The sequence below is a fragment of the Pelodiscus sinensis genome, chromosome 22, assembly GCF_052426305.1.
Source record: "Pelodiscus sinensis isolate ZL-2025 chromosome 22, ASM5242630v1, whole genome shotgun sequence".
Taxonomy (NCBI): domain Eukaryota; kingdom Metazoa; phylum Chordata; order Testudines; family Trionychidae; genus Pelodiscus; species Pelodiscus sinensis.
The window spans coordinates 14,715,767-14,738,307 of record NC_143073.1 but is presented as its reverse complement, the minus strand read 5'-3'; the positions used below and the strand labels follow the sequence as shown (position 1 = coordinate 14,738,307).

Below are 22,541 nucleotides of genomic sequence, written 5' to 3'. Positions count from 1 at the left end.
GGCAGATGGCTCCCCTGCATGGGTAGCATGTACTGCCTTTTAGTGCAAGGTGCCACCACCAGTTGAGCATGGTACCTTCTCCCCCCACATAACGTTATCCTCAGCCAGCCCAGTGTCCTGGCTAGTATAGGGTTCATCCCCTTCACCCTGACAAAATTGCTTTTATTAATGGGAATATCTCTCCCTCCCATGAAATGTGAGCACAGTCCCCGCCCTGGGACCAGGTGGAAGCCAGCATCTCCTAGACTGAAAAGGGCCAAAACAGGACACTTGGGCTGTGCCTACATTGGCAAGATTTTGCGCAAAAGCAGCTGCTTTTGTGCAAAATCTTGCCGTCTGTCTACACTGGCCGCTAGTATTTGCGCAAGAACACTGACGTAATGTACAAAATCAGTGGTTCTTGCGCAAATACTCTGACGCTCCCGCTCAGGGATAAGCCCTCTTGCGCAAGAGGCCAATGTAGTCAGCAATGTTAATTTCTTGCGCAAGAGAGCGTCTACACCGGCACGGATGCTTTTGCGCAAAAGCAAATCTTTTGCACAAAGGCACATGCCAGTATAGACGCTCTCTTGCACAAATACTTTTAACGGAAAAACTTTTCTGTTAAAAGTATTTGCGCAAAATCATGCCAGTCTAGACACAGCCTTGCTGTTCATTCCAACCCCCCCTCCCATCTATCCAGTGCCCCTGGGTGTTCTGTCTGTCTGCAGTTCAGCCCCTTGCAGCAGGCTCTGCTCACCCTCCTCCCCCACACAGACCTTCCCGAGACAGTGAAGGGAAGACTGATGGAAGGTGAGAGCAACATTTTAATTCACCAAGGAGACTGCACCACAGAACTGAGACCCACTCAGCACAACCAGTGCCACCTCAGCGGTCTGTACACACACACCAATACCAAGCTGAACAGGGGTTTGGAAAAGGAAGGCCCTCTTAGAAAAGGCCTCAGAGGCAGGCCTCCTGGGTTTTGTCCTGACAAGTAGAAGGGGAGTAAGGTATAGTGGGACAAAAGGGGGAGAGGGCTGGGAGCCAGCATTTGTGGGTCCTATTCCTAGAGCTGGGGTCCAAAGCAAAGGAGGATGAAAGTCAGGAACACACACACTCCTGATTTGCTGCTCTAACTACTAGATCCCATTCCTCTTCCACACCCAAGGAGAGAACAGACGTCCTGGCTCCAAGCCTCCCTGATATCCTTTGCACCCCAGATGGTCAGTGCTGCACCTGGGCATGGGTCCTCCACTTCCCACGGCTAGGGAGCAGCCCGCAGTCCCCCGCCCTCCTAGACTATCTTGGAGTGTTACAGCTTGGTTAGGAAGTTCATGGGGAGGCCAGGGCATATTCTAGTGGGACTGGGCCATGGATCCTACTGCTTCCTCCTGAGCCCAAAGAGCCTGGTGCTGCCCCATGCTGAAAAGAGTCTTGCAAGTCTCCCCTGCCAAAGGGCAGGGGTATCCAGACAGTTCTAATGCCCCTTACCAGGAAGTGAGTGAGCCCACCAGTCAGATCACCAAATGTACAATGGGTACACCAGCCAAGGGGGTTCGCAGGGAATTGTGTCACTCTCATTGTGGGCCCATGCTGGCTGATCCCAAAGAGCCAGGCCATGTGATCTCTGAAGGGGTGGGGCAGCAGGGCTGTGCCATGGGGAGGGGCAGAGCAGCAGCCCCCACAAAAAACAATCCGTCCGTGCCATGGCTGGAGGCTTGGGTGCAGCACAGTCCCTTGCCCCAGCACAGGGCTGGGTTCGCCTTGGAGGGAGGCGGCGCCGGGTGCTCAGCCAGCCCGGGCTGAGAAGAAAGGCAGGCCGCGGACAAAGCTGTCCAGCTTGGCACGAAACAGCTCGCTCTGGATGGGCTCACTCAGGCTGCACAGTGGGTTTTTCACCACGAACTCCACGTAGATCTGTGGGGGGAAGAGAGCAAGTGCGGGCTGGGGGATAGAACCCAGAAGTCCTGATTCACAGCCCCCCAGCATTCCGAACCCTCAGCCACCACGCTCCTCCCAGAGCTAAAGAGAGAACCAAGTAGTCCTGGCTCCCAACTTCTTCCGCTCTAACCAATAGCCCACATTCCCCATGGAGGGCTCAGGCCCAGACTCACATTGCTGTAGATCTGGTGTAGCACATCCCGCACATTGGCCACACCCAGGTCCGTGTTCATGACAACTTTGAGCCCGCTGGGCGTCTCATAGTAATGCAGCTTGTACTTGCTGGTCTGAAAGGCCAGGAACCCTTCCTTCCTGCACCCACACAGCTAAGGAGTGTGGGGGCCGTGGCCTCCCAGAGAGAGAACCATCAAGAAACGCAAGACCTCCCCCCCACCTGTGGTTTAACCTCTCCTGCCCCTCACATGGATTGAGAATCTCCCCTGCGTCCTCTGGCTGGGCCCCCCACCCCACCCCACGGACAGAGATCCCCACATCTGCCTCCTGGGCCCCCCCCCCACCCCACGGACAGAGATCCCCACATCTGCCTCCTGGGCCCCCCACCCCACCCCACGGACGGAGATCCCCACATCTGCCTCCTGGGCCCCCCACCCCACGGACAGAGATCCCCACATCTGCCTCCTGGGCCCCCCACCCCACGGACGGAGATCCCCACATCTGCCTCCTGGGCCCCCCACCCCACGGACAGAGATCCCCACATCTGCCTCCTGGGCCCCCCACCCCACGGACAGAGATCCCCACATCTGCCTCCTGGGCCCCCCATCCCACAGCATCCCCCAAATCCCTTGCCGGGTCCCCCATCCCCGAGCCAACCCCCCACTGCCCTGGCGGCGGAGGGATACATGTCCACGGGGCTCATCTTGCCCACGAAGGAGCGCATGGAGAAGAGCATGCCGTACATCAGCTTGAACTCCTGGGCAAGGAGAGAGGGCAGCGTGAGACCCCCTGGGGCCGGGCGGACGCTCCGCCGCGGCTCGTGCGGGGCCCCACGGCCCCGGGTCTCACCTCCTCCTTGGAGATGCCGGCCTGCTTCTTGCGGTGCCACTCGCCGTAGTGCAGGCACACGCCGTTGCGGTCGAAGATGTACAGGTTGTGCACGGTCATCTGCGGGGCGGGGCCACAAACCTCAGTCACTCGCCTCGTTGATTTGCTCCCCCCGCCCCGGTCCCTCACCCACCCACTCGCCCCTCACCTCGGTCGCCGCTGCGCGCTGGCTCCGCCTCCGAGCTGTTCCCTCGCGCCCCGCTTCCGCTTCCGCCCCGCACGCCGGGCCCCGTGCCGCGTGCCCCGCACCAAGATGGCGGCGGCCGCCTCGCGCCCAGGTGCCTGGCGGGCGGAGTGAGGGGAGGGGGCAGCGCGCGTGGGGGCGGCGAGCGACTGTGAGGGCGGGGGTGGGGCTGAGCAGAAGGGGCGGGAGCGGAGCAAGGAGTGGGGAGGGGCGGGGTTGGAACGTTGGAAGGGACTGCAGTAGAGCAGGGGGCGGGGCGGGAACGTTGGGAAGGAGGGGGCGTGGCGTGGCAGGAGAGGGGCGGGGCTGGAGGAGCAGTTGGAGGGGGGGGGGGTCACCGGGGAGGAATTTTTAACTAAGGAGAGCCTGGGGAGACCCCTAGGGAATGGAAAGGGGGAGGCAGTGGAGAGAGCCTGCAGGGGAGACCCCTGTGTGGCTGGAGGGGGGCAGGGCTGAGGTGAGCCCCTGTGGGGTGGTGGCTAGTGGGTTGAGGGGGGATTGGAAACACTGGGGCCTGGCTGAGGCTCCCCCCGATTGCTGTGTCCCTGGATTGCAGAGTCCGTGTGGGGTGAGGCCATGGGGTGCACCTCGGCTGCTCTCACCCTGGCATGATGGGCCTGGCGCCTTCCCTCCACCCCTGGAGCACCACCTGGCAGGGTCTCCCCTCTGGGCTGGCTCCCCTTGGGAGGCTGGAGTGGCCTCCACACCAGCTTCTCCCCCTCACAGTCCAGGGCAGACTGGGGTCACCCCTGCATCACTTGCTTCTTTGGAGCCACATGGCCAAGAGAGCAAGGGGTGACTTCAGTTTGCCCTGGGCCATGAAATGTGGTGGAGGTGGGGGAACTGAGAGCAAGGACTCCTGGGTTCTCTCTGCAGCTCTGGGATGGGATTGGGGGCTGGTGGGAGGGAGCAAGGGCTGGGATCTAGGACTCTGGGCAACTCCTTTATTGGTGTGTCTCTGTGCTGCCAGGCCTCAGTTTCCCAGCTGAGTGAGCTGACATATGTATATCACTGGTTGTATGGGTTTGTCAGAGCTCCCGACTGCTCGCAGCTGAGGGGATTCCTGGTAGTGTAGGTGTCCGTGACTGCGACGAGGAGTCAGATTCAGACTAACACGGCTACCCCTCTGATACTTGTCCGTGACTGTGTATGTTAGGGCCCTACTACTGCTCACTGCTGGCAGGGATTCCTGGTGGTGTGTAGGTCTATGGCTCTGTGTATGTATGTAGGCCATTGAACTGCTCACAGCTGTGGGAGGGATTCCTTGTGGTGTGTGGACCTGTAGCTGTTTGTGTGTCAAAGCCCTGCTACTGCTCACACAAGTTGGACTCACCAGGTGTTCAGGTAGCTACAAGCCAGCAGCTCCTGGTCCCTTTTGCCGTTCTCTCCAACAGGGGCTGCCGCCGCCATCGTACAACCTTCTATGGCGGAGAAGGGCCCCTGCCCCGGGCTCAATGCCTCCTTGCGCAGTGAGGACTTGCTGAGCGACATGGAGCCGTTGCCCCTCTCAACCCCGACCACACCTGCCCAGCCCTTCGGTTCTGAGGTGACAGCCCAGCTTTATGCTTCTTTGCATCGCAGTCGCCAGGCCGAGCTGGATGCCTGTGCCCAGCTGCGGCCGCCTGACCTGGACATGCTGGCTGAGGAGCTGAGCCGCACCCTGTCGGCTGGGGTGGAGACCAGCGCCCGCAGGAAGGTGAGCAGGGGTGCGTGTGGGACGTGTGGGGTGGGATGGTGGGGTGTGCCAGATGGTACGAATGGCTGTATCTGGCTTCCCTGACAGGGTGGCGAGTCCAGGCATGTGGCTGAGATAGAGAGTGTCAGGTCCCGCTTGCGCACCATGCTGCAGGACTCCCGCGAGCTGCCCCACGGTGAGTGAAGTGTAGGGCACATTCCCCTGCCAGTATAACCAGCTGCCCCATCCTAGAGGTGGCTGCATCTCAGCACTGTGTGAGGGGTCCCTGACTGACCAGTCGCCCCAACCCAGTGGTGGCTGCATTTCAGCGCCAGGCGTAGGGTCTCTGCACATGGAGCAGGTTGTGGGTGGTTTTTGGTTATAGGACTTGATAGGTTACTCTGGGCCACTGCAGATTCCCTTTCACTCCCCTCCGGCTTCACCCAGCTGGGGGGGAGCAAGGGGGATATGCCCAAAAGATGCATTCACCCTCCTCCCGCCCCCACTATATTCCTCCCTGCTTGCAAAGTGATGTAGTGTGTGGCCTGCGGGGGGCACTGTGGCATTCCCTGGCTCAGCTGAGCACTTAAGTGTGTGTGGGAGGGAAGGGGGGGGGGGGCTGCTCTGCCCTACCAGAGCACCAGCCCTTCCTTCCCTCTGACAGCCAGAAAGAGAACCCAGTAGTCCTGGCTCCTAGCCCCTTCTGCTCTCACCTGCCAGCCCCCACTCCCCTCCCAGAGCTGGGGGTGGTCATGCAATGTGTTCTGGGAGGAGCAGGGGCTGTGACACTGGAGCTGGGCTCCCGAGCAGACTGGCTCAGAGTGTCACTCAGCAGCCAGCCCCTTCCTCTGGCAGGTGACCCCCTCACCGTGGGGACCATGGAGCAGAAGGATGATGATTCCTTTGAGAGTGATAGCACCACTGCCCTACTCACGTAAGTGCTGGGGGGGAGGTTATGAAGCTGCCCCTCCCCAGAGGTGGCTGCATCTCAGTGTTGGGAGAGGGGTATCTATTTAGGCAGGGACCCGGAGGGCTGTGGGTACCTCCCTGCACCAGGGCATATGGCAGCTTACTTACCCCCTGCCCTGTTGCAGTGCCAGGCCCCTGCAGGAACTCTCCCCGCCTGGTTCGGTGTGTGGCCTGGAGGAGCTGTTTCCCCGCTACAGCAGCCTGCGACTGGGTGCCCCCCCTGAGCCCGCACTTGCCACCAACCCCCTGCAGTTGAAAGAGGCACTGGCCAAGGAGCGGGCCCGCAGGAAGGTGAGGGGTGGGGCCCTGGGCTGGTCTCTGACATATTTTGTGCCCAGCATGCAGGGTGGATGTGTGTTTCCAGGGTGGGGTGTCCCCCACACTTGTGTCTACCAGCATGTATGCAATCCCCACTCCCTTCACAGAGCTTGGGAGAGACCCCAGGAGTCCTGGTTCCCAACTCCCCTGATCTAACAACAAGCCCCTCCCCCCCCCCCCCCCCGCTCCACTTCAGGAGCCGGGGAGACAATTCAGGAGTCCTGGCTCCTAGGAGGGCCTTCCCCTCCAAATGCCTAGTGAGTGGGGAGGTGAAAACTGGGGGGAAGCAGAAGCAGCTATTTGTAACCCACTGCCCCTGGGTACTGGCTGCACCCTCAGGGCAAACTGCTAAGGGGTGTTGTGCCCTGGCAGAGATATAGGAGAGCTGGCTTTCAGGATGGGGGGCAGGGTGGACAGGTGCTCCCTTTCTCCTCCATGGGGCTCCAGATAGGACAGGCCTGACCATGCCAGAGATGCAGCAGAACCATTTTCAGAGGTGGGGACAGAGTCTCAGGTTGGTGGGGAATGGTGCCTGGGGCCTGTTCCCTTTATGAGGCACGAGTTCTCACTTGGCCTCAGGGCAGGGACTGGCTGATTCAGAGAGGTGCTTAGTCCTGCTTCGGCACGTGTCCTATGCCAAGTCCTGCTAGCAGCTCAGGGGATTCTCTGGGTTGGAGTTGGTGCTGTGGGTCTAAGCTGTTCCTGTGGGAGCTGCCTGAGGCTGTGGCATGGTACGGAGGGATCTGTGGGGCTCTCCCCCTTCTCAGTACTGACCCCTTGCTTTCCTAACAGCATTGTGAGCGACACGTCCAAGCCCTGCAGAGCCGGGCCCTTGAATTGCAGCAGCAGCTGGCTGCTGCCATCTCTGCCGACATGAAGAAGGACAGTATGATCGAGCAGCTGGACAAGGTGGGCAGAGGCTGTGGGTCAGGAGTGTCAAAGCTGTTCCCCACGCTAGCACAACGAATGCAGAAGTTGGGGGCCCGCAAGATGGCAAGAGCACTCCAAACCTTGCCGCTATAGGCTCTGGTACAAACACCTTCCCCCAGAATCCTAATACCCAGATTTTGGGGAATCTGTTGCCACCATCAAGTGCTTTTGAACCCATAAACAGGGGTGGACGCTTGAAACCAACCCCCGGGGCACCCCAAGTTCTTTTTCCCCCAAAGACCTTGGAAAGGAACAGAGAAAAAAAACAAGCTGCAGTCTGTGGTGGTTGACCCCTCAGTCAGGCATACAGATAGACACAGACAGACCTTCTAGGACACAATAATCCACCGATAGCGGCTAATTAGAAAAAGAGCAAACTTTTATTATTAAAACAAAGCTACAGTTGCAAGCATAGTGCATTGGCTAGATGGAAAGAGCCACCATTTGATATATATACTCAGGGAAATCCCTGGGCTGAAGACTTAGTTACAAAAAGAAAAAACAAGCTCAGACATTATTTCCGCATCCCCAAACAAGGAAAACAATAAATCCTGACAGACTAGCTAAACTTTTCCTTACTTATACATTGTAAAAGAAGTTTGTACTTGGAGAGAGGAGTGTCTCCCGTCTCCCTCAGTACTTGGAAGAAAACTGCTCAGCCTCTCAACCAAAGAACAGAGAGAGAAAACCCCTGTCTTCCAGTTTGAAATTCCTACCTGCATTGTTATTGGCTGACCACCGGATACCTGACTAGACATTAGTTACAGGAGACATTAGTTAAAGCCTTAGTCACCAGGTGCTGGTCAGCACTCCTGATTATGACGGGGTGAGGGGCATCATTAGGGCTGGGGTAACAAGGGCTGTGGCTTGGGGGTGAGGGGCATCAGCAGGGCATGGGGAACCCAGGACTGGATTAGCAGGGGCTGTGGGTCAGGATTGAGGGGCACCAGCAGGCTGTGCTCGGGGCGTACTCTGTTGCCCTCTCCTCTGGCAGACGCTGGCCAAAGTGGTGGAGGGCTGGAACCGGCAGGAGGCTGAGCGGACGGAGCTGCTGCGGGGACTACAGGTGGAAAAGGAGGCCGTGCAGCAGGCACTGAGTGAGCAGCGTGAGGTGAGCTGGGCAGCTTGGGTTACTGGGTGGGGGAAGTGGCCAAGCTGCCCGCCCGACACTGCCCTGAACCCTGGTGTGTCTCCCCTTTCAGAAGGCATCGGATCTGGAGGCACAGCTGGAGAAGGCACTGGAGGCCCTGAGCCAGGAACAGGAAGTGGCAAGCCAGCAGCGCGAGGAGATGGCAATGCTGGTAAGTATTGCCTGCCTGACCTGGGCAACTGAGCCTCGAGCCCTGTGGCCAGGGGATGCAGAAAGGGACATCAGTCCTGAGGCAGCTCCCAACATGCTCTGCTCCCCACAGAGCCGGGCGCTGGAGCCCGCGGGGACTGGAGCTTCCAGCATGCTCTGTTCCCCACAGAGCCGGGCACTGGAGCCCGCGGGGACTGCAGCTTCCAGCATGCTCTGCTCCCCACAGAGCCGGGCGCTGGAGCCCGCGGGGACTGCAGCTTCCAGCATGCTCTGCTCCCCACAGAGCCGGGCGCTGGAGCCCATGGGGACTGCAGCTTCCAGCATATCCTGCTCCCCACAGAGTTGGGCACTGGAGCCCACTGGAAATGCAACTCCAGCATATCCTGCTCTCCACAGAGCTGGGCATTGGAATCCATACAGACGGCAGCTTCCAGCATATCTTGCTCCCTGTAGAGTGGGGTGCCAGAGCCAAAGAAGACCACAGTTCCTAGCATGCCCTGCTCCCCTCAGTGTGAGGCCTGGTGCCTGCTCTGACTCCCTGCATTTCCCCTGCAGCAGGAGGAGAAGGCAGCACTGCTGCAGAGCTTGGAGGCAGAGCGCCAGCACGGGCGGGGGCTGCAGGCGGAGCGGGAGCAGGGTCAGTGCCAGCTGGAGACACTGCGAGCCACGCTGGAGGAGCAGCAGGCAGGCTGGGCACAGCGGGAGCGGAAGCTGGAGCAGCGGTGCCAGGCACTGCAGGATGAGAGCGCTGGGCAGCTGGAGCGTGAAAAGGTGAGAACTTGGTCCCCTTCTCTCAACCCTTAGCCGGCCTGATGCAGTGCCCCTGAGCCCTCCACCCTGGCCTCTTCTGTCCCCTCCCAGCCCCTGTGCCCGCGTCCTGCCCATGTGACCACCGTCCAGGCTGATTCTGCTGGTTGGGGGACTCTTTTGATGCTCTCCACCTGGCACAGTCTATCCTTGTCACACCCCCTTGGCCCCTCTCCCCCTATGCAGCCTGTCCTTGGATCCCCTGCCTCCCAGATAGGCAGTTCCATCATCACAGCTGTATCCCCCCGCTCCATCCTGCCTTCTGTGCCCTGAATGCCATTTCTGTCTCCTGCATTCCCCTGGGGTCCAATTTTTCCTCCACTCTCAGCTCTGTTGGGGGACTGTGAGTTAATGGGTTAGAAAAGGGGGGCTGTGAGCCAGGACTCCTGGGCTCTCTCCCCAGCTCTAGGTGGGGAGGCAGTGAGGGCTGGTGGGTTAGAGTGGGAAAGGGGGCTGGGAACCAGGACTCCCCTGGCTTCTCTCCCCACTGAGAGCAGGCAGTGTGGGCCAGTGGTTAATGTGGGGGCTGCCCCATCTCTTCCCACCCCAGGCAGCCGTGCAGCGGGAGGCCCAACGCACGGCAGATGCCCAGCAGGTCCTGGCCTTGGTGCAGGCTGACGCCCAGCGTCTAGAAAGTGAGCTGGAGGTGGCACGGAGCGAGCGGGATGGACTACAGATGGAGATCAGCCTGGTGAAGGTACTGGGGCCTGTCCCCTCTAGGGGATACCAGCTTCCTTCTGGCCCCAGGACAGGGATTGGCTGGCTCGGGGTGGGGGAGGGCAGGAATGGGGCATGGGTCTGACCCCTCTAGGGGGCACTGGCTTCTTTCCAGCTCCAGGGTGGGGGTGAGTCCTTGGGGTGACAGAACAGCCCCTCTCTCCACAGGCGCGGTGTGAGGCACAGAAAGCGAAGCTGGAGGCAGAGCTGAAGGTGGCCCTGGAGCAGCAGGTGACGGAGCGGCTGGCCCGGGTACACGAGGACAGCCTGCGCCAGACAGGTGCCATGCGAGAGCAGCACAGGTATCCCCAATTCCTGCCCCCAGCCATCCCCTTCCCCGCCCTCTTTCCAGTAATTCCTGCCCTCAGATTCCCTTTGGATGGGGCTGGCTTGGGTCGGGGGCGAGAGACCCTGTGCTTGCTGCTTAGCCTGGCCTTCCCCGCCCCCACAGGAAGCAGCTGCTGGAGCTGAGCGGGCACCATGAAAAGGAGCTGGCAAGTCAACTGGCACAGTTCCGGGCCGAGCTGGCTGAGCGTGAGGAGCGGCACCGGCACTTGGTCGAGGACTACGAGTTGCGGTACGGGCAGTGCCAGCGTGGCTGGTGACTGAGGGACCACTCGCCCAGCGTGGATGCAGCTACCTCGGGCAAGGCAGCAGCTTACGCAGGGGCTGTGTCTAGACTGCGTCCCTTTTCCGTAAAAGGGATGCAAATTAGACACATCGCAATTGCAAATGAAGCAGGGAATTTAAATCTCTTAAAATAAGGGATAAGGGATCTTTCGGAAAAGGCTTTATTTTCCGAAAGATCCGCGTCTAGACTGGTGCTTTTTTCCGGCAAAGCTCTGAGCCGGAAAAAAGCGGCAGCCATGTTTATGCAAATGAAGCGGGGGGGATTTAAATCCCCGCTTCATTTGCAATTGCGATGTGTCTAATTTGCATCCCTTTTACGGAAAAGGGACACAGTCTAGACACAGCCAGGGACTCCTGGTCTGGCACTGAGATGCTGCTGCCTCTGGGGTGGGGTAGCTGGCTACACAGAGGCCCCTCGCCTAGTGCTGAGATGTGGCCACCTTTTGGGCATGGGCCAGGTGTGTGGATCCCAGCTCAGTCTGCCCCCACGGAGTGCAGAGCGCCAATGCCACCCCTCTCCACAGGCTGGCCAGGCAGGAGGAGGCAGCGCGGGAGCTGCAGGCTGGGAAGTGGCGGCTGGAGGCCCAGCGGGCAGATATGGTGTCGCGGCTCCAGGCCATGATGCAGTCACATTGGAACGAGGCCCTGCGCCTGCTGACTGGAGATGCCTCCCTGCATTCCCCTGGCAAGGGCTCTCAGGTGGTGAGTGCCAGGGAGAGAACCCAGGTCTCCTGGGCCCCAGTCGCCGCTCCTCTCTCAGAGCCAGGAGAGAACCCAGGTATCCTGCTCTGATTCCCTGCCCCAAGCCGTGGCTAACCTCCCCATCGCTAACCCCTGTTTGTTTCCTCCAACAGCCCCCTGCTTCCAGTGCTGCCCCCCCCTTGGAGCCAGAGTGCCTAGGGCAGCCCCTGAGCCAGGTCCCGCTCGGGAAGCCGGAGAGCTGGCAGGGAGACCCCCGCGGCGCCGGGGACGGCGAGCGGAGCGGCAGGTCCTTGGCCCAGGCTGTTCCCCTGCAGCCTGTCACTCAGCGCAGCTCCCAGCCGCTGGCTCCAGAGCCACAGGGCCTTGAGCGCTTTCTGCCCCTAGTGCCCAGCGGGCGCTTCTCAGCCGAACTAGCCCAGCTCCTGAATCAGAGCGTCCAGAGCCAGCTGGTCTTCCAGCCGCTGGAGCCGCAGCTTGATGACACGGCCGGGCCAGGTACAGGAAGGGCGCAGGGGCTGCAGGGCCCCCATCCACTGTCACCGCCCCCTAGCGAAACCCTGGGGCCAGCCCTGCCCACCAAGGGAGAGTGCCCCCTGCTGAGCCCCTGCCCAACCTGCTCCTTGCAGCACAGTGTCTGTGGGGCATTGGGTTGGCACCTGAGGCTTGAGGGGCAGAGGGACACTGGGCTGCTCTGAGCCCTCTCTTCCCCATCCAGGGCTGAGTTCACACCCCAGCCACCTGGCGGAGCACCCCTACCCTGAGGACGATGTGAGGGCCAGTGACGGCGAGACTTCCCCAAACAGCAGCCTGGAGCATGGAGGGCAGGCGGCCCCTGGACAGATGCACCCAGAGCTGCAATACTACATGGCTCTGGTAGGAGCCAGGCAGGAGGGGTGCTGGCTGGGGGAAGGGGTGGGCAGAGCGGAGGGCAACCAAAATGATTAGGGGGCTGGAGCATATGACCTATGAGGAGAGGCTGAGGGAGTTGGGTCTGTTTAGTCTGGAGAAGCGAAGAGTGAGGGGGGATTTGAGAGCAGCCTTCAACTTCCTGAGGATGGAGAGAGGCTGTTCTCAGTAGTGAGATGGCAGAACAAGGAGCAATGGTCTCAAGTTGCGGTGGGAGAGGTCCACGTTAGATATTAGGAAAAACTATTTCACTAGGAGGGTGGTGAAGCACTGGAATGGGTTACCTAGGGAAGTAGTGGAGTCTTCATCCCTAGAGGTGTTTAAGTCCCGGCTTGACAAAGCCCTGGCCGGGTTGATTTAGATGGGATTGGTCCTGCCTAGAGCAGGGGGCTGGACTTGATGACCTTCTGAGGTCTCTTCCAGCTCTATGATAAGGGGATGGTTTGAGAACATGGTCTTGGTAACTAATTGACCATTCATTATCAGTGGGAAATAGGTCAATGGAGGGATGATAGGAGTTACTATAGAGAACTTTCTGGGTGTTTGGCTGGTGAGTCTTGCCCACATGCTCAGGGTTTAGCTGATCGCCATATTTGGGGTTGGGAAGGAATTTTCCTCCAGGGTAGATTGGCAGAGATCCTGGAGGTTTTTCGCCTTCCTCTGTAGCATGGGGCACAGATCACAGCTGGAGGATTCTCTGCATCTTGGGGCCTTCAAAGTATTTGAGGGCTTCAATATCTGAGACATAGGTGAGAGGATTATTCTAAGAGGGGTGGGTGAGATTCTGTGGCCTGCACTGTGCAGGGGGTCAGACTAGATGATCATAATGGTCCCTTCTGACCTTAAAGTCTATGAGCAGGGGGACAGGGTACTGCGATTTGGTTTGGGGCGGTTGTGACCAGCTCACTGTGGGGTGAGGCACGGGGACTACAGGTTTCAGGGGGGCCAGGTAGGGGGTACCTGGCTGCACACTTACTCCTGTCTCTTTTCTCAGCTCTTGGAGCAGGCATCAAGCGACCCCCAGAGGCAGGAGGGGCCTCTGAGTGAGAGCTCCTCCTGCCCCACAGCGCAGCCACATGCCAAGCCAGGTGAGGGCTGCGGAGGAGGGACAGGGGCAAGGTGTCCTGTTTATATGGGGCTGGAGGTGCGCAGGGGAGATCCTAACTCAGCCTGTGCCACCCGGATTCCCCGATTCCCCAGCTGCTCCAGGCCTGCTTCCCATGGGGGCCTGGTCCAGTCCCCATGTAATCCTTGTCTTTTCTGCCCATAGGCTTGGCCCGGGAGGACTCCTCAGCCCCGTGGGAGACGCTCCGGCCTCTTGGCCCCCAGCGTGTTCCCCCCACTGCCACTGCCGTGCACAAGACCAAGGTGACACTCCCCAGAGCCAGCTACAGCCAGCGGAGTTTGGAGCTTCCCAGCCCCTTGCAGCGCCCAGCTGGTGAGACCCCCACCCCCACATGTTGCCTGGCCAGTGAGGTCAGCCCCACCTGCCAGAGGGCAGCCAGCTCCCCCCCCCCCCCCCGGCCTGCTCCCTGCCCCATAGTACCCCTCATGTTGCCCTGGGGCCAGCCCTGCCTGCCAGGGGAGAGTGCCCCCTGCTGAACTCCTGCCCCACAGTGCCCTCTAGCGCTGCCCTGGCTCATCTTTTCTCTGTGCAGGGGGAGAGGGGGGCGTCCTGTCCCCACGGCAGGTGGCTGAGGTCTCCCGTCTGCTGCGGCTGTACCAGGTCAAGGGCCGCGAGACGTCCCCCTCGGAGGAGATCTTCACCTACACGCGCCCCAGTGACAGCAGCAGGTAAGCCTGGTGCTGTGTCCTTTCCAGGGTGTCTGGGCTTCACCCTACTCCTACTGACATGGATCCTCCCCACCCTACTGTACCTGGCCTGGGGGAGGTGGCTTTTGGGGACTACAGCTCCCAGTGTGCACTGCTCTGCCCCACAGTGCATGCTGTGAGCTATAGTTCTCCCCCAACCCCCGCCCAGCTGTCCCTCTCTCCCATTGACCCGAACCTTAGTATTTGGTGACAGGGTGGGAGCTAGGACTGCTGGTTTGCTCCCTAGCTCTGGGATGAGAGTGGGGCTAGTGGTTAGAGCTGGGGGGGGGGGGGGGAAGCAGGACATCTGGGTTCTCTTGGGTTCTGTTACTATCTCCTGCTCCCCAGGCCGGAAGTGAAGGGTGATGAGAGCCATGTGAACCCGGCTGCCCGCAGGAACCTCGACTCCCGGCTGCCTGAGGCTGGCCGGAGAGAGGTGAGTCTGCCAGGGCGGCTCTGGGAGCTGGGTCCTCTGTGTGTGGGGTGGGGGGTGGGGGGGGGAGAGGGATTGCTGTGGAGTGGGGCACAGTTGATGTGTGGTGCTGTGGGACAGGGTTCCATGGCGGTTGTTGTGGGGCTGGGCACTGACAGGAACAGCCAGAGGCCGTTGTCCCTGGGTTCTGTTCTCAGCTGCTCAGCCTCCTGTCTATCCTGCAGGTGGGTCTCCCCAGGCGCCCGGCCAACGCCCGGCCCGGTCCCGAGAAGAGCCACGGCCCTGCCAAGGCTGGGAGGAAGGCAGCTCAACCCACCCAGTTCGGTGCCCGCGCTGGCAAGGGTGGCGGCGTGTGGAGATGAAGCAGGGACCCTGCAGGCCCCCCGATGTCTCCACAGCCCAGGCACCTGGGTAAAGTAGCCCCCTGCCCTGGGCACAGCCCCCCAGGTTCCATGTTGTGTTGGTGCCAAGGTGGTGTGTGGGGGTGCTGGGATCCCCCCAGCCCTGACCCCACCGCGTTCTGTTGCTTAAGTTATTGGGCTCCTGGCCCCCACCCGTTGGTGATGCAGTTGGTTATTTTTCTAAATAAAGAAGAGTTGGTTTTGCAGCACGTGTGGGCCTGGTGCTGTGATTGGTGCCTCGCTGGGAGGGCACCTGGCCCTTGAACCCTTTGTTCCTGTGGCTGCTTCCTGACTGGCCGGAAAAACTGGGCATTAGTCAGTTGTATCGGTCCCATGGGCCTCTCTACCCCGGGATCAGAGCTTTTTCCTGCTGCTCAGTTCAGACCCATGAGGCCCTCTATCCCCATATCCTGCCCTGTCCCTGCTCAGGCCTGAGTAGTGGAGTTTGGAGAGCAATTGGCAGAGCTGGGTTTGTGGGGGGGCAACCCTCCCATATCCACCTTTTTCCCCCCCAGACTGGGCGCTGCCATCTGCTGCCCCTCCCCCGACAGCGCAGGGCGATCAAGCTGCTGTGATTAGCTCTAATCTGCTTTAGTGCGAACGTGGCTTACACAACTCTGAGCTGTCCTGAGGGGGGAGGGGCCCATTCTGCCCCGTGTCCCACCTCAGCCTCTCCTCATGTCCCCTGATGGAGAAGTGGCACCCGGGGCCCATACATCACAGGCTGCAGCTCCATCCAGCAATGAGTTAATGTGTGCCCAGGCTATGGGTCAAGCTCCTGGGAGGCTGGCCTTAATAATTCCCCATAGCCCTGCTGTGCCCCCTAACTGAGATCAGGGCCTTGTGAGGCTGGGCACTGTTTGGACCCCACCTCTCCAGCTGAGATTAGGGTCCCATAGGGCCAGAGACTCTGGTTACAGGGCAGACCGTCCCCTGTGGTCTGTCCCCTCATGGTCTACCACACCCATGGCACCGTTTAACAGACCTGTCGGCAGCCAGGCACTGCTGGTCTAGGCCTGCTGGCACTGCCCACTTGCACAGGTGTCGTGGGCTGGCTTTCACCCCGCCATCACCTATTATGTTCCCTTTCCACCCTCCAGACCCTGCCACCATGTTTCCTACCCCCGCCACTAATCCCTTTGCTTCTCCTGGCTTGTCCTACCAGCAGACGGCTCCTTTGGCTCATTTTTTGGGTGCTCTATCAGAGACCAGAGTTTTGGGGATGCAGTGCTTGGTGGGCACGCAGCATGGCTCACGGGGTGAGCCCTGGCTGAGAGCATACACGTCCTGGCTACAGATCACACTGCAGGGACTCAACTGGTGGGCATCCAGTGTCTGAGAACACATTTGATGCCCACCGGGGAAGAGTTGGGTTCTCTTGGTGAGAGAGGCCAGGGCATCTCCGCTCAGGGAGAAAGCCCTGCAGCTGGCCTGGGGTACTCGCTCCATTTCCCAGGGCTCGACGGGTGGGGCTGAAAAATTGCTGGGATGAGCTCTGGGGCACTCCTTCCGTAGCCCCAGCCCAGGTGTCTGTGGCACACTTTCAGCCCCACCAAGCCACCCGCCAGATTTTTTTCCTAGTGCAGATGTTCAGGGCCGTACGTGGAACCTTTGTGACTGTCCTGTCAGACCCATCCTGTGTGCCCTCTCAAGTCTCCTGAAGCAGATCTGGTAGAAAGCCCGTCCCTCACGGTATCCTACTTAGCACCTCTTGCTGGTGAAAGCGATCATGTTGTTCCAGGTGGAATTTGTCCCATGTCAGTGTCCAGCTGTTGGGTCGTGTTGGTCCTTTGTGCATCGACCAGAAAAGCTGCTTTTGGGGGGGGGTTCTTAGCTTCCAGGCCGGAGATCACCTCTGTCCTGGAGTCCAGTTTACTTTCTTTTGCTATGTTTACACTGGGCCAGATTTAAATGAATCACGATTATTAAGTTTGCAGATGATACCCAGGTAGGAGGGGTTGCAAGTACTTTGGAGAGTAGGGTTGTAATTCAAAATGATCTGGACAAATTGGAAGAATGGTCTGAGGTAAACAGGATGAAGTTTAATAAGGAGAAATGCAAAGTGCTCCACTTAGGATGGAACAATCAGTTTCCCACATACAGAATGGGAAGCAACTGTCTAGGAAGGAGCACTGCACAAAGAGATCTAGGGGTCATAGTGGACCACAAGCTAAATATGAGTCAACAGTGTGACACTGTTGCAAAAAAAGCAAACATGATTCTGGGCAGCATTCGCAGGAGTTTTGTGAGCAGGACATGCGAAGTCATTCTCAACTTTGCACTGATTAGGACTCAATTGGGGTATTGTGTCCAGTTCTGGGCACCACATTTCAAGAAAGATGTAGAGAAATTGGAGAGGGTCCAGAGAAGATCAATAAGAATGATTAAATGTTTAGAAAACATGCCTTATGAGGGAAGACTGAAAGAACTGGGCTTATTATTATTATTATTATTTATTATTATTTTATTATTATTAGACAATCTTTCTATTAAGCTGTCACTTTTCTTGTCTGTCTGTCACGGGATTTTCAACTTGCCCCTCCTGGACACGTGCTGGCCACCTCCTCCTGCCTCCCACTGTGGCTGATGTGGCAGGCTGCCCCCACCAGCTCTGGCTCCTGACCCCCTCCCCCCGGCAGTCCGCCAGCTCCAGCTCCCGGCCCCCTGGCAGCAGCTGAAGACCAAGGGGGGGGGGCAGTAGCCCCAAAGCCAAAAGGGCAGCAGCCCCAGAGCGGGGGTGGGAAGCCAGCAATCCCACAGTGTGTGTGGAGGGGAAAGACTAAAAAGATATAAAACTTTTTAAAAGGACAGTCTTTCTAAAAGTGCACTAAAAGAGTAGAAATAAAGTTTTCAGCTACCAATTTAGGAGAAAGATTGCATGGCTAACGGTTAGCAACTACCTTGAATCATACTTAGCCATCCAATCTCTAGAAAAGAAGTCTGAGAGGGGACATGATAGCAGTTTTCAAGTATCTAAAAGGGTGTTACATGAAGAAGGAAGAAAAATTGTTTCCCTTGGCCTCTGAGGCTAGGACAAGAAGCATAGCAGTTTTCAAGTATCTAAAAGGGTGTTACATGAAGAAGGAAGAAAAATTGTTTCCCTTGGCCTCTGAGGCTAGGACAAGAAGCAATCGGGTTAAATTGCAGCCAGGGAGGTTTAGGTTGGACATTAGGAAAAACTTCCTAACTGCCAGGGAGGTTAAACAAGAATAAATTGCCTAGAGAGGTTGTGGAATCTCCATCACTGGAGATATTTAAGAGCAGGTTGACAGACATCTGTCAGGGATGATCTAGACAGTGCTTGGTCCTGCCATGAGAGCAGGGGTCTGGACTCAATGACCTCTCGAGGTCCCTTCCAGTTCTATGATTGCTTGATCAATGGGGAACCAGTGGAGCCCAAATCACTCTGAATTGGCCACACAGTTTCTTTTATTTCCCACTCCCCTGTCCACTGCCAGCTTTTTCAGGACTGAATGAGCTGAGTGGGGGGAGGGGAGTAGTGGGAAAACAGCTTGGGGCCATTAGCCTGGAGAATCAACACTCCTGCAGTGTTTTTTTCCCCTTCTAATACTGGAGTCTCTGCTGGCAGTAGTAGGTTATTATCCCCTTGGTGGTGAGGTGCTAGAGGGGGCAGTTGGTGGGTTTGACAGATCTTTGTTTCCAGTCCTTCTGCGCTGCCTCCATGCCCTGTATGTCTCTTCTGGTGCCCCCTAAGCTTTTCTTCCCACTCCCTCCTGCCCCCTTGGCAGGGCTGTGCCTGCTCACCCAGGCCACCTTGTCCTATGGGAGCCTATGTCTGCCCTGTCTCATGGCCTGGCCTGGAGCTAGTGCCAGGAGCTCCTCCCACAGGCTGCTCAGACCACACCCAGGGTCCTCCAAGCTCCCTTCTGGCCAGCTGGGGTCAACGTGACTCCTTGAATCCCCCCTTTCTCTGCCAGTGTGGGTGGGTATCAAGGGAACAGTCAACATACAGAAATACCTCCTCCCCCACACTGACACCCCCTAACCACACAACTTCTCTCACACAGAGCATCACAACCCACAGCCCAGATTGCAAGAACCCCCTCAACAATCTCTCCCACCAGGCTGCCCCCGCCATCTTGTCCCCCTGTCAGCCTCCTGAAAATCCATAAAGTCCACCCGCACTGGTACACACCCTGTTCTGAATGCACCCTCCTTGCAACACTCCCAGCTCGCACATCTGGGCCCTGGACACACTCCTGCCCCCCGATGTGCACACAGGCGCTGGTCCTCTGCACACTCTACATGCTCCTATTCCCCAGCTAGCCTGTTTCACATGTCCAATGCACAACCTGCACCCTCCCAACACATGCACAACCCCTACATACATAACACCCATCCCCTCCACACACACAGCCACCACACATATACACCCAGCACACAACCTTCACAACCCCCAACATGCAATCTCTATACACACCGACACATTCCTAACCCACAGCCTCTACACACACACCCAGAAAACACAACTCGTACACGTATCCCAAACACAGACCTACACCCAGCACACAACCATTACACATACACAGCAAACACACAACCTTCACAGATCCCCAACATGCAGCCTCTGCGCACCATCACACACCAACACACAACCTATACATATACCAGACCCACAACTTCCACATGTCACAATTCACAACCTTTATATACACACACACACAGCACACGCTCTACTTTTCCTGCCATGCTTAACACACAACCTGCCCTGCCAGTGCCTCCCACACACACAGTCCCTCTGCAGGCACACACATACACGCACACATCTCAACACAACCTGCTTTGCACATCCCCTCAGCACACAACCTGGCCTCCATACTCCCATGCCCCTTGCACTAGTTGCCCAATGCCCCATGGCCTGCAAATGCAGCCTCCCCACGGTTCTTCCCCCTTCAGCCAGACAGCCCGCTTCCATCTACACTACTCCACATGCTGCCTCCCTCCTCTACCCACTCTCCCTGCTACCTTCATGACTCCCAGCACCCCCTCCCCACACTCCCTCGTCAGTCCATCTCCCCACTGTGAGCCCCATGCACTCCTCCTCCTCCCAGAACCCCCATCTGCTTGCGCTGCTCCCTAGGCATGTCTGCCTGGTTTGCCTGGGATGCAGCCATCCCCTGCACTCTTCCCCCCCCCCCCCCCTATCTATTCCAGCTCCCCCCCCCCCCCCCACCAGGTCCCATAAGCTGATTAGCTCAGCAAAGACACAGGGTGAGGATTATGGGTGTTAACCCCCCTCCCCCAGCCTCAGGTGCTGGCAGCCCCATCTACACATGCCGTGCACTCCTGCCGCTGACGGGGGGACCCCTTGCCCAGAGGCCAGCCCTGCGGGACCCGGAGCTCTGTGGCTGTGGGCACCCCCTTTTACTCTGGAGACCCCCTAAAGCCCAGCAGCACCTCCTCTGGACGTGACTAAGGATTCCTCCCCCTCCCAGGTGCTATTTCTTCACTTACCCCTTTTTGGGATTTTTCCTCCCTGCTCCACATCCAGGGCCTGGAATATTTTGGACCGTGTTCGTGGGTCGCTGGGACTACAGGGCCAGGTAAGGGTTTGGGGCAAGGACTCTGGGGTGTGGCAGGCTGGAGTGAGGTCAGGCTGGGAGCCTGGACTCCTGAGTTCTCTCCCCAGCTCAGGGAGGGGAGTGGGGTTTGGTGCAGGGGGGCTGGAAGTCGGGACTCCTGGGTTCTCTCCCTGGCTCTGGGAGGGGAGTGGAGACTGATGGGCTGGGAGCTAGGACTCCTGGGTTCTTTCCACTGACCTGCCAAGTGAATGCTGGTTATTCCCTGGTTTTGCCAGCTATCTCACCTAGAAAACGTGGTGGGGGTAGGGTGTGTGGGGGTCCCTGCTCCCCCGGCTGTCTAATGTGCTGGGTGCTACCCTTGGCAGAAGCCCCCCCCCAAAAAAAAACCACTTTTGGGGGGTGTAGTCTGACTCCCTGGGGCGGGGCAGCAAAGAAAGGGCTGGGGGCCAGGGACCAGAGTGTGGGGAGCTCTCTGCCCGGGGGGTGGGCAGAGTGGGGAGGGGTGGTGGCAAGGGGCTGATCCTGCCTGCCAAGTGGGTGTAGGGAGCTGTTTGCCAGCGGGGTGTGTGTGGGATTAGACCAGATCATACCTGTCCATCTTGCTAAGCAGCTGTAGCAGGCCCCTGTGTGTAAGGGGGGGTGGCCTGGGAAGCGCAGGGTTAAATGCTAAAGCCAATTAATAACACACATCACCCTGTGCTGGGAATGTGGCCATTCCCAGGACCTGCCCCTCTTGGAGGAAGCTGGGGACCTGCCTTGGGATGAGAGGAGTAGAAGGGGGACATGGGGTGGATTGGTGGAGAGTCAGATAGAAGGGGAGGGATGGATGCATGGGCCTGAGGTCACACCCTTCCTACCTCCCACACCCTACAGAAGCCCAAAGAGCCCCTCCCCCCACTGCAGCCCCTGGCCCCAGCACCAGCTGCCCCAAGTCCCTGTGGGAGGCATGCCAGCCAGCTCCCTGGGAACAGCAGGAGGGACTTTGGCTTTGGGCGGGGCCATGGTAGGCTATTTGGGGAGGTACAGCCTCTCCCGCCCACATGGAAGCATGGGGCAGGGCTAGAAGAAGGGAAGGGGGCCCGGCAGATCTGTCCTTTGGGATCCGTTGCACAGAAAGGTGCCTGGGGAAGAAACACTGCAGGGACCAGCTCTGTCCTCTCTCTGCCCCTTGGCTCAGTCCATCCATCTCACTGCAGGCTGTATCCACCCTCCTGCCCCATGGCTCTCTCCAGTTTGCAGGGCTGGGGCTTGTGGTCCGCCCAAATGCCAAGGAGAACCCTGCGTAGGGTGTGCACAGCCTGCCAGCCCCAGAAGGCTTGCGTGACCCATCCACATGGCTGACTCCATGGCTGGGCCCCACACAGAGTGCACAGCCAGACCGGAGCTTCAGCCCTTACCCTGGAGCTGTCCTGCTGTCTCCAAAGTGGGGCAAATCGCTGGTCCTTTGTTACTGTGGGTTTCCCTAAGGGCACTGGGCTGTGTGGTCAGGAGTGTTATTGTGGGGTCTCTAGGGGCGCTGCGGCTGCGTAGTTGAGTGTGTTATTGCAGGGATTCTGGGGGTGCTGAACCCCTCTCCATGAGTTGTACCCCGCAAACCTGCATTGCTCCGCCCTTTGTGGTGGGGTGAGGTTATGCTAGCCATGGAGATCATAGATGCCCCCTGTGTAGCCTCTGCTCCCATTGACTTTCAGAGCAGCAGTGTGGGAGGCATCATCAGCCAATCAGCTACTGTACCATTGTGGAGGTGGTATGCCATCTGTGTGTGTGTGTGTGGGGGCCCTCTGCATGGACTGTAGTCTGCCGTGTGTGTGTGTGTGTGTGTGTGTGTGTGTGTGTGTGTGTGTCCCCAGGGCTAGTTTGGTACCGGTCCACTTCTGTGCTGATCCCCAGCAGGCATGGGTGTGCCAGCCCCTCACAAGGCACTGGCAGCTCCATAGCTCATGACGGAGGCCCCTAAAGTGTGGGCCAACACAGCACCTCTCACATGTGCACATGGGAGAAGGTGTGATTGTGGGTCGCTGACATGCTGTGTTGCCACTGCTTACACACGTGTGCTTCTGTAGTGCATATTGGTTTTTGTGGGTGATTGTGTACCACATGTACGCAAGGTTACACATTTTTCTCCAGGAGTCACTGCAGAGGTTTGCTCGGATTTGCAAGGCCTATAAGAAATGTTGTCAGGTAGTTAACAAACCCTGATCGTGTGACTTGGATCTAGGTGGACTTTTT

The 22,541-nt window shown here is 58.6% G+C and overlaps 2 protein-coding genes across 4 annotated transcripts; one reads left to right on the top strand and one right to left on the bottom strand.

Annotated features, from left to right (window-relative positions):
• Nucleotides 1–788: 788 nt before the first annotated feature.
• Nucleotides 789–3,267, bottom strand: TRAPPC1 (trafficking protein particle complex subunit 1). The gene is made up of 5 exons (XM_075908194.2): nucleotides 3,134–3,267; nucleotides 2,947–3,045; nucleotides 2,784–2,854; nucleotides 2,097–2,235; nucleotides 789–1,899 (listed from the first exon to the last, which is right to left on the bottom strand). The coding sequence occupies exons 2-5, from the start codon at nucleotides 3,043–3,045 to the stop codon at nucleotides 1,771–1,773; spliced, it is 438 nt and encodes a 145-aa protein (XP_075764309.1). The 5' UTR covers nucleotides 3,134–3,267; the 3' UTR covers nucleotides 789–1,770.
• Nucleotides 3,023–14,975, top strand: CNTROB (centrobin, centriole duplication and spindle assembly protein). 3 transcript variants are annotated; one of them, XM_075908186.2, is made up of 20 exons: nucleotides 3,023–3,263; nucleotides 4,564–4,865; nucleotides 4,953–5,040; nucleotides 5,700–5,778; nucleotides 5,939–6,104; nucleotides 6,924–7,040; nucleotides 8,056–8,172; nucleotides 8,264–8,362; nucleotides 8,917–9,132; nucleotides 9,719–9,865; nucleotides 10,054–10,187; nucleotides 10,337–10,462; nucleotides 11,040–11,217; nucleotides 11,370–11,712; nucleotides 11,933–12,090; nucleotides 13,118–13,211; nucleotides 13,394–13,561; nucleotides 13,782–13,917; nucleotides 14,284–14,371; nucleotides 14,593–14,975. In XM_075908186.2, the coding sequence occupies exons 1-20, from the start codon at nucleotides 3,023–3,025 to the stop codon at nucleotides 14,728–14,730; spliced, it is 3,135 nt and encodes a 1,044-aa protein (XP_075764301.2). In that variant the 3' UTR covers nucleotides 14,731–14,975. The 3 variants fall into 3 exon arrangements, with proteins under 3 accessions (XP_075764301.2, XP_075764303.2, XP_075764304.2); XM_075908188.2 differs by lacking the exon at nucleotides 3,023–3,263 and adding an exon at nucleotides 3,482–3,626; XM_075908189.2 differs by lacking the exon at nucleotides 3,023–3,263 and adding an exon at nucleotides 3,651–3,737.
• The last annotated feature ends 7,566 nt before the right edge of the window (nucleotides 14,976–22,541 follow it).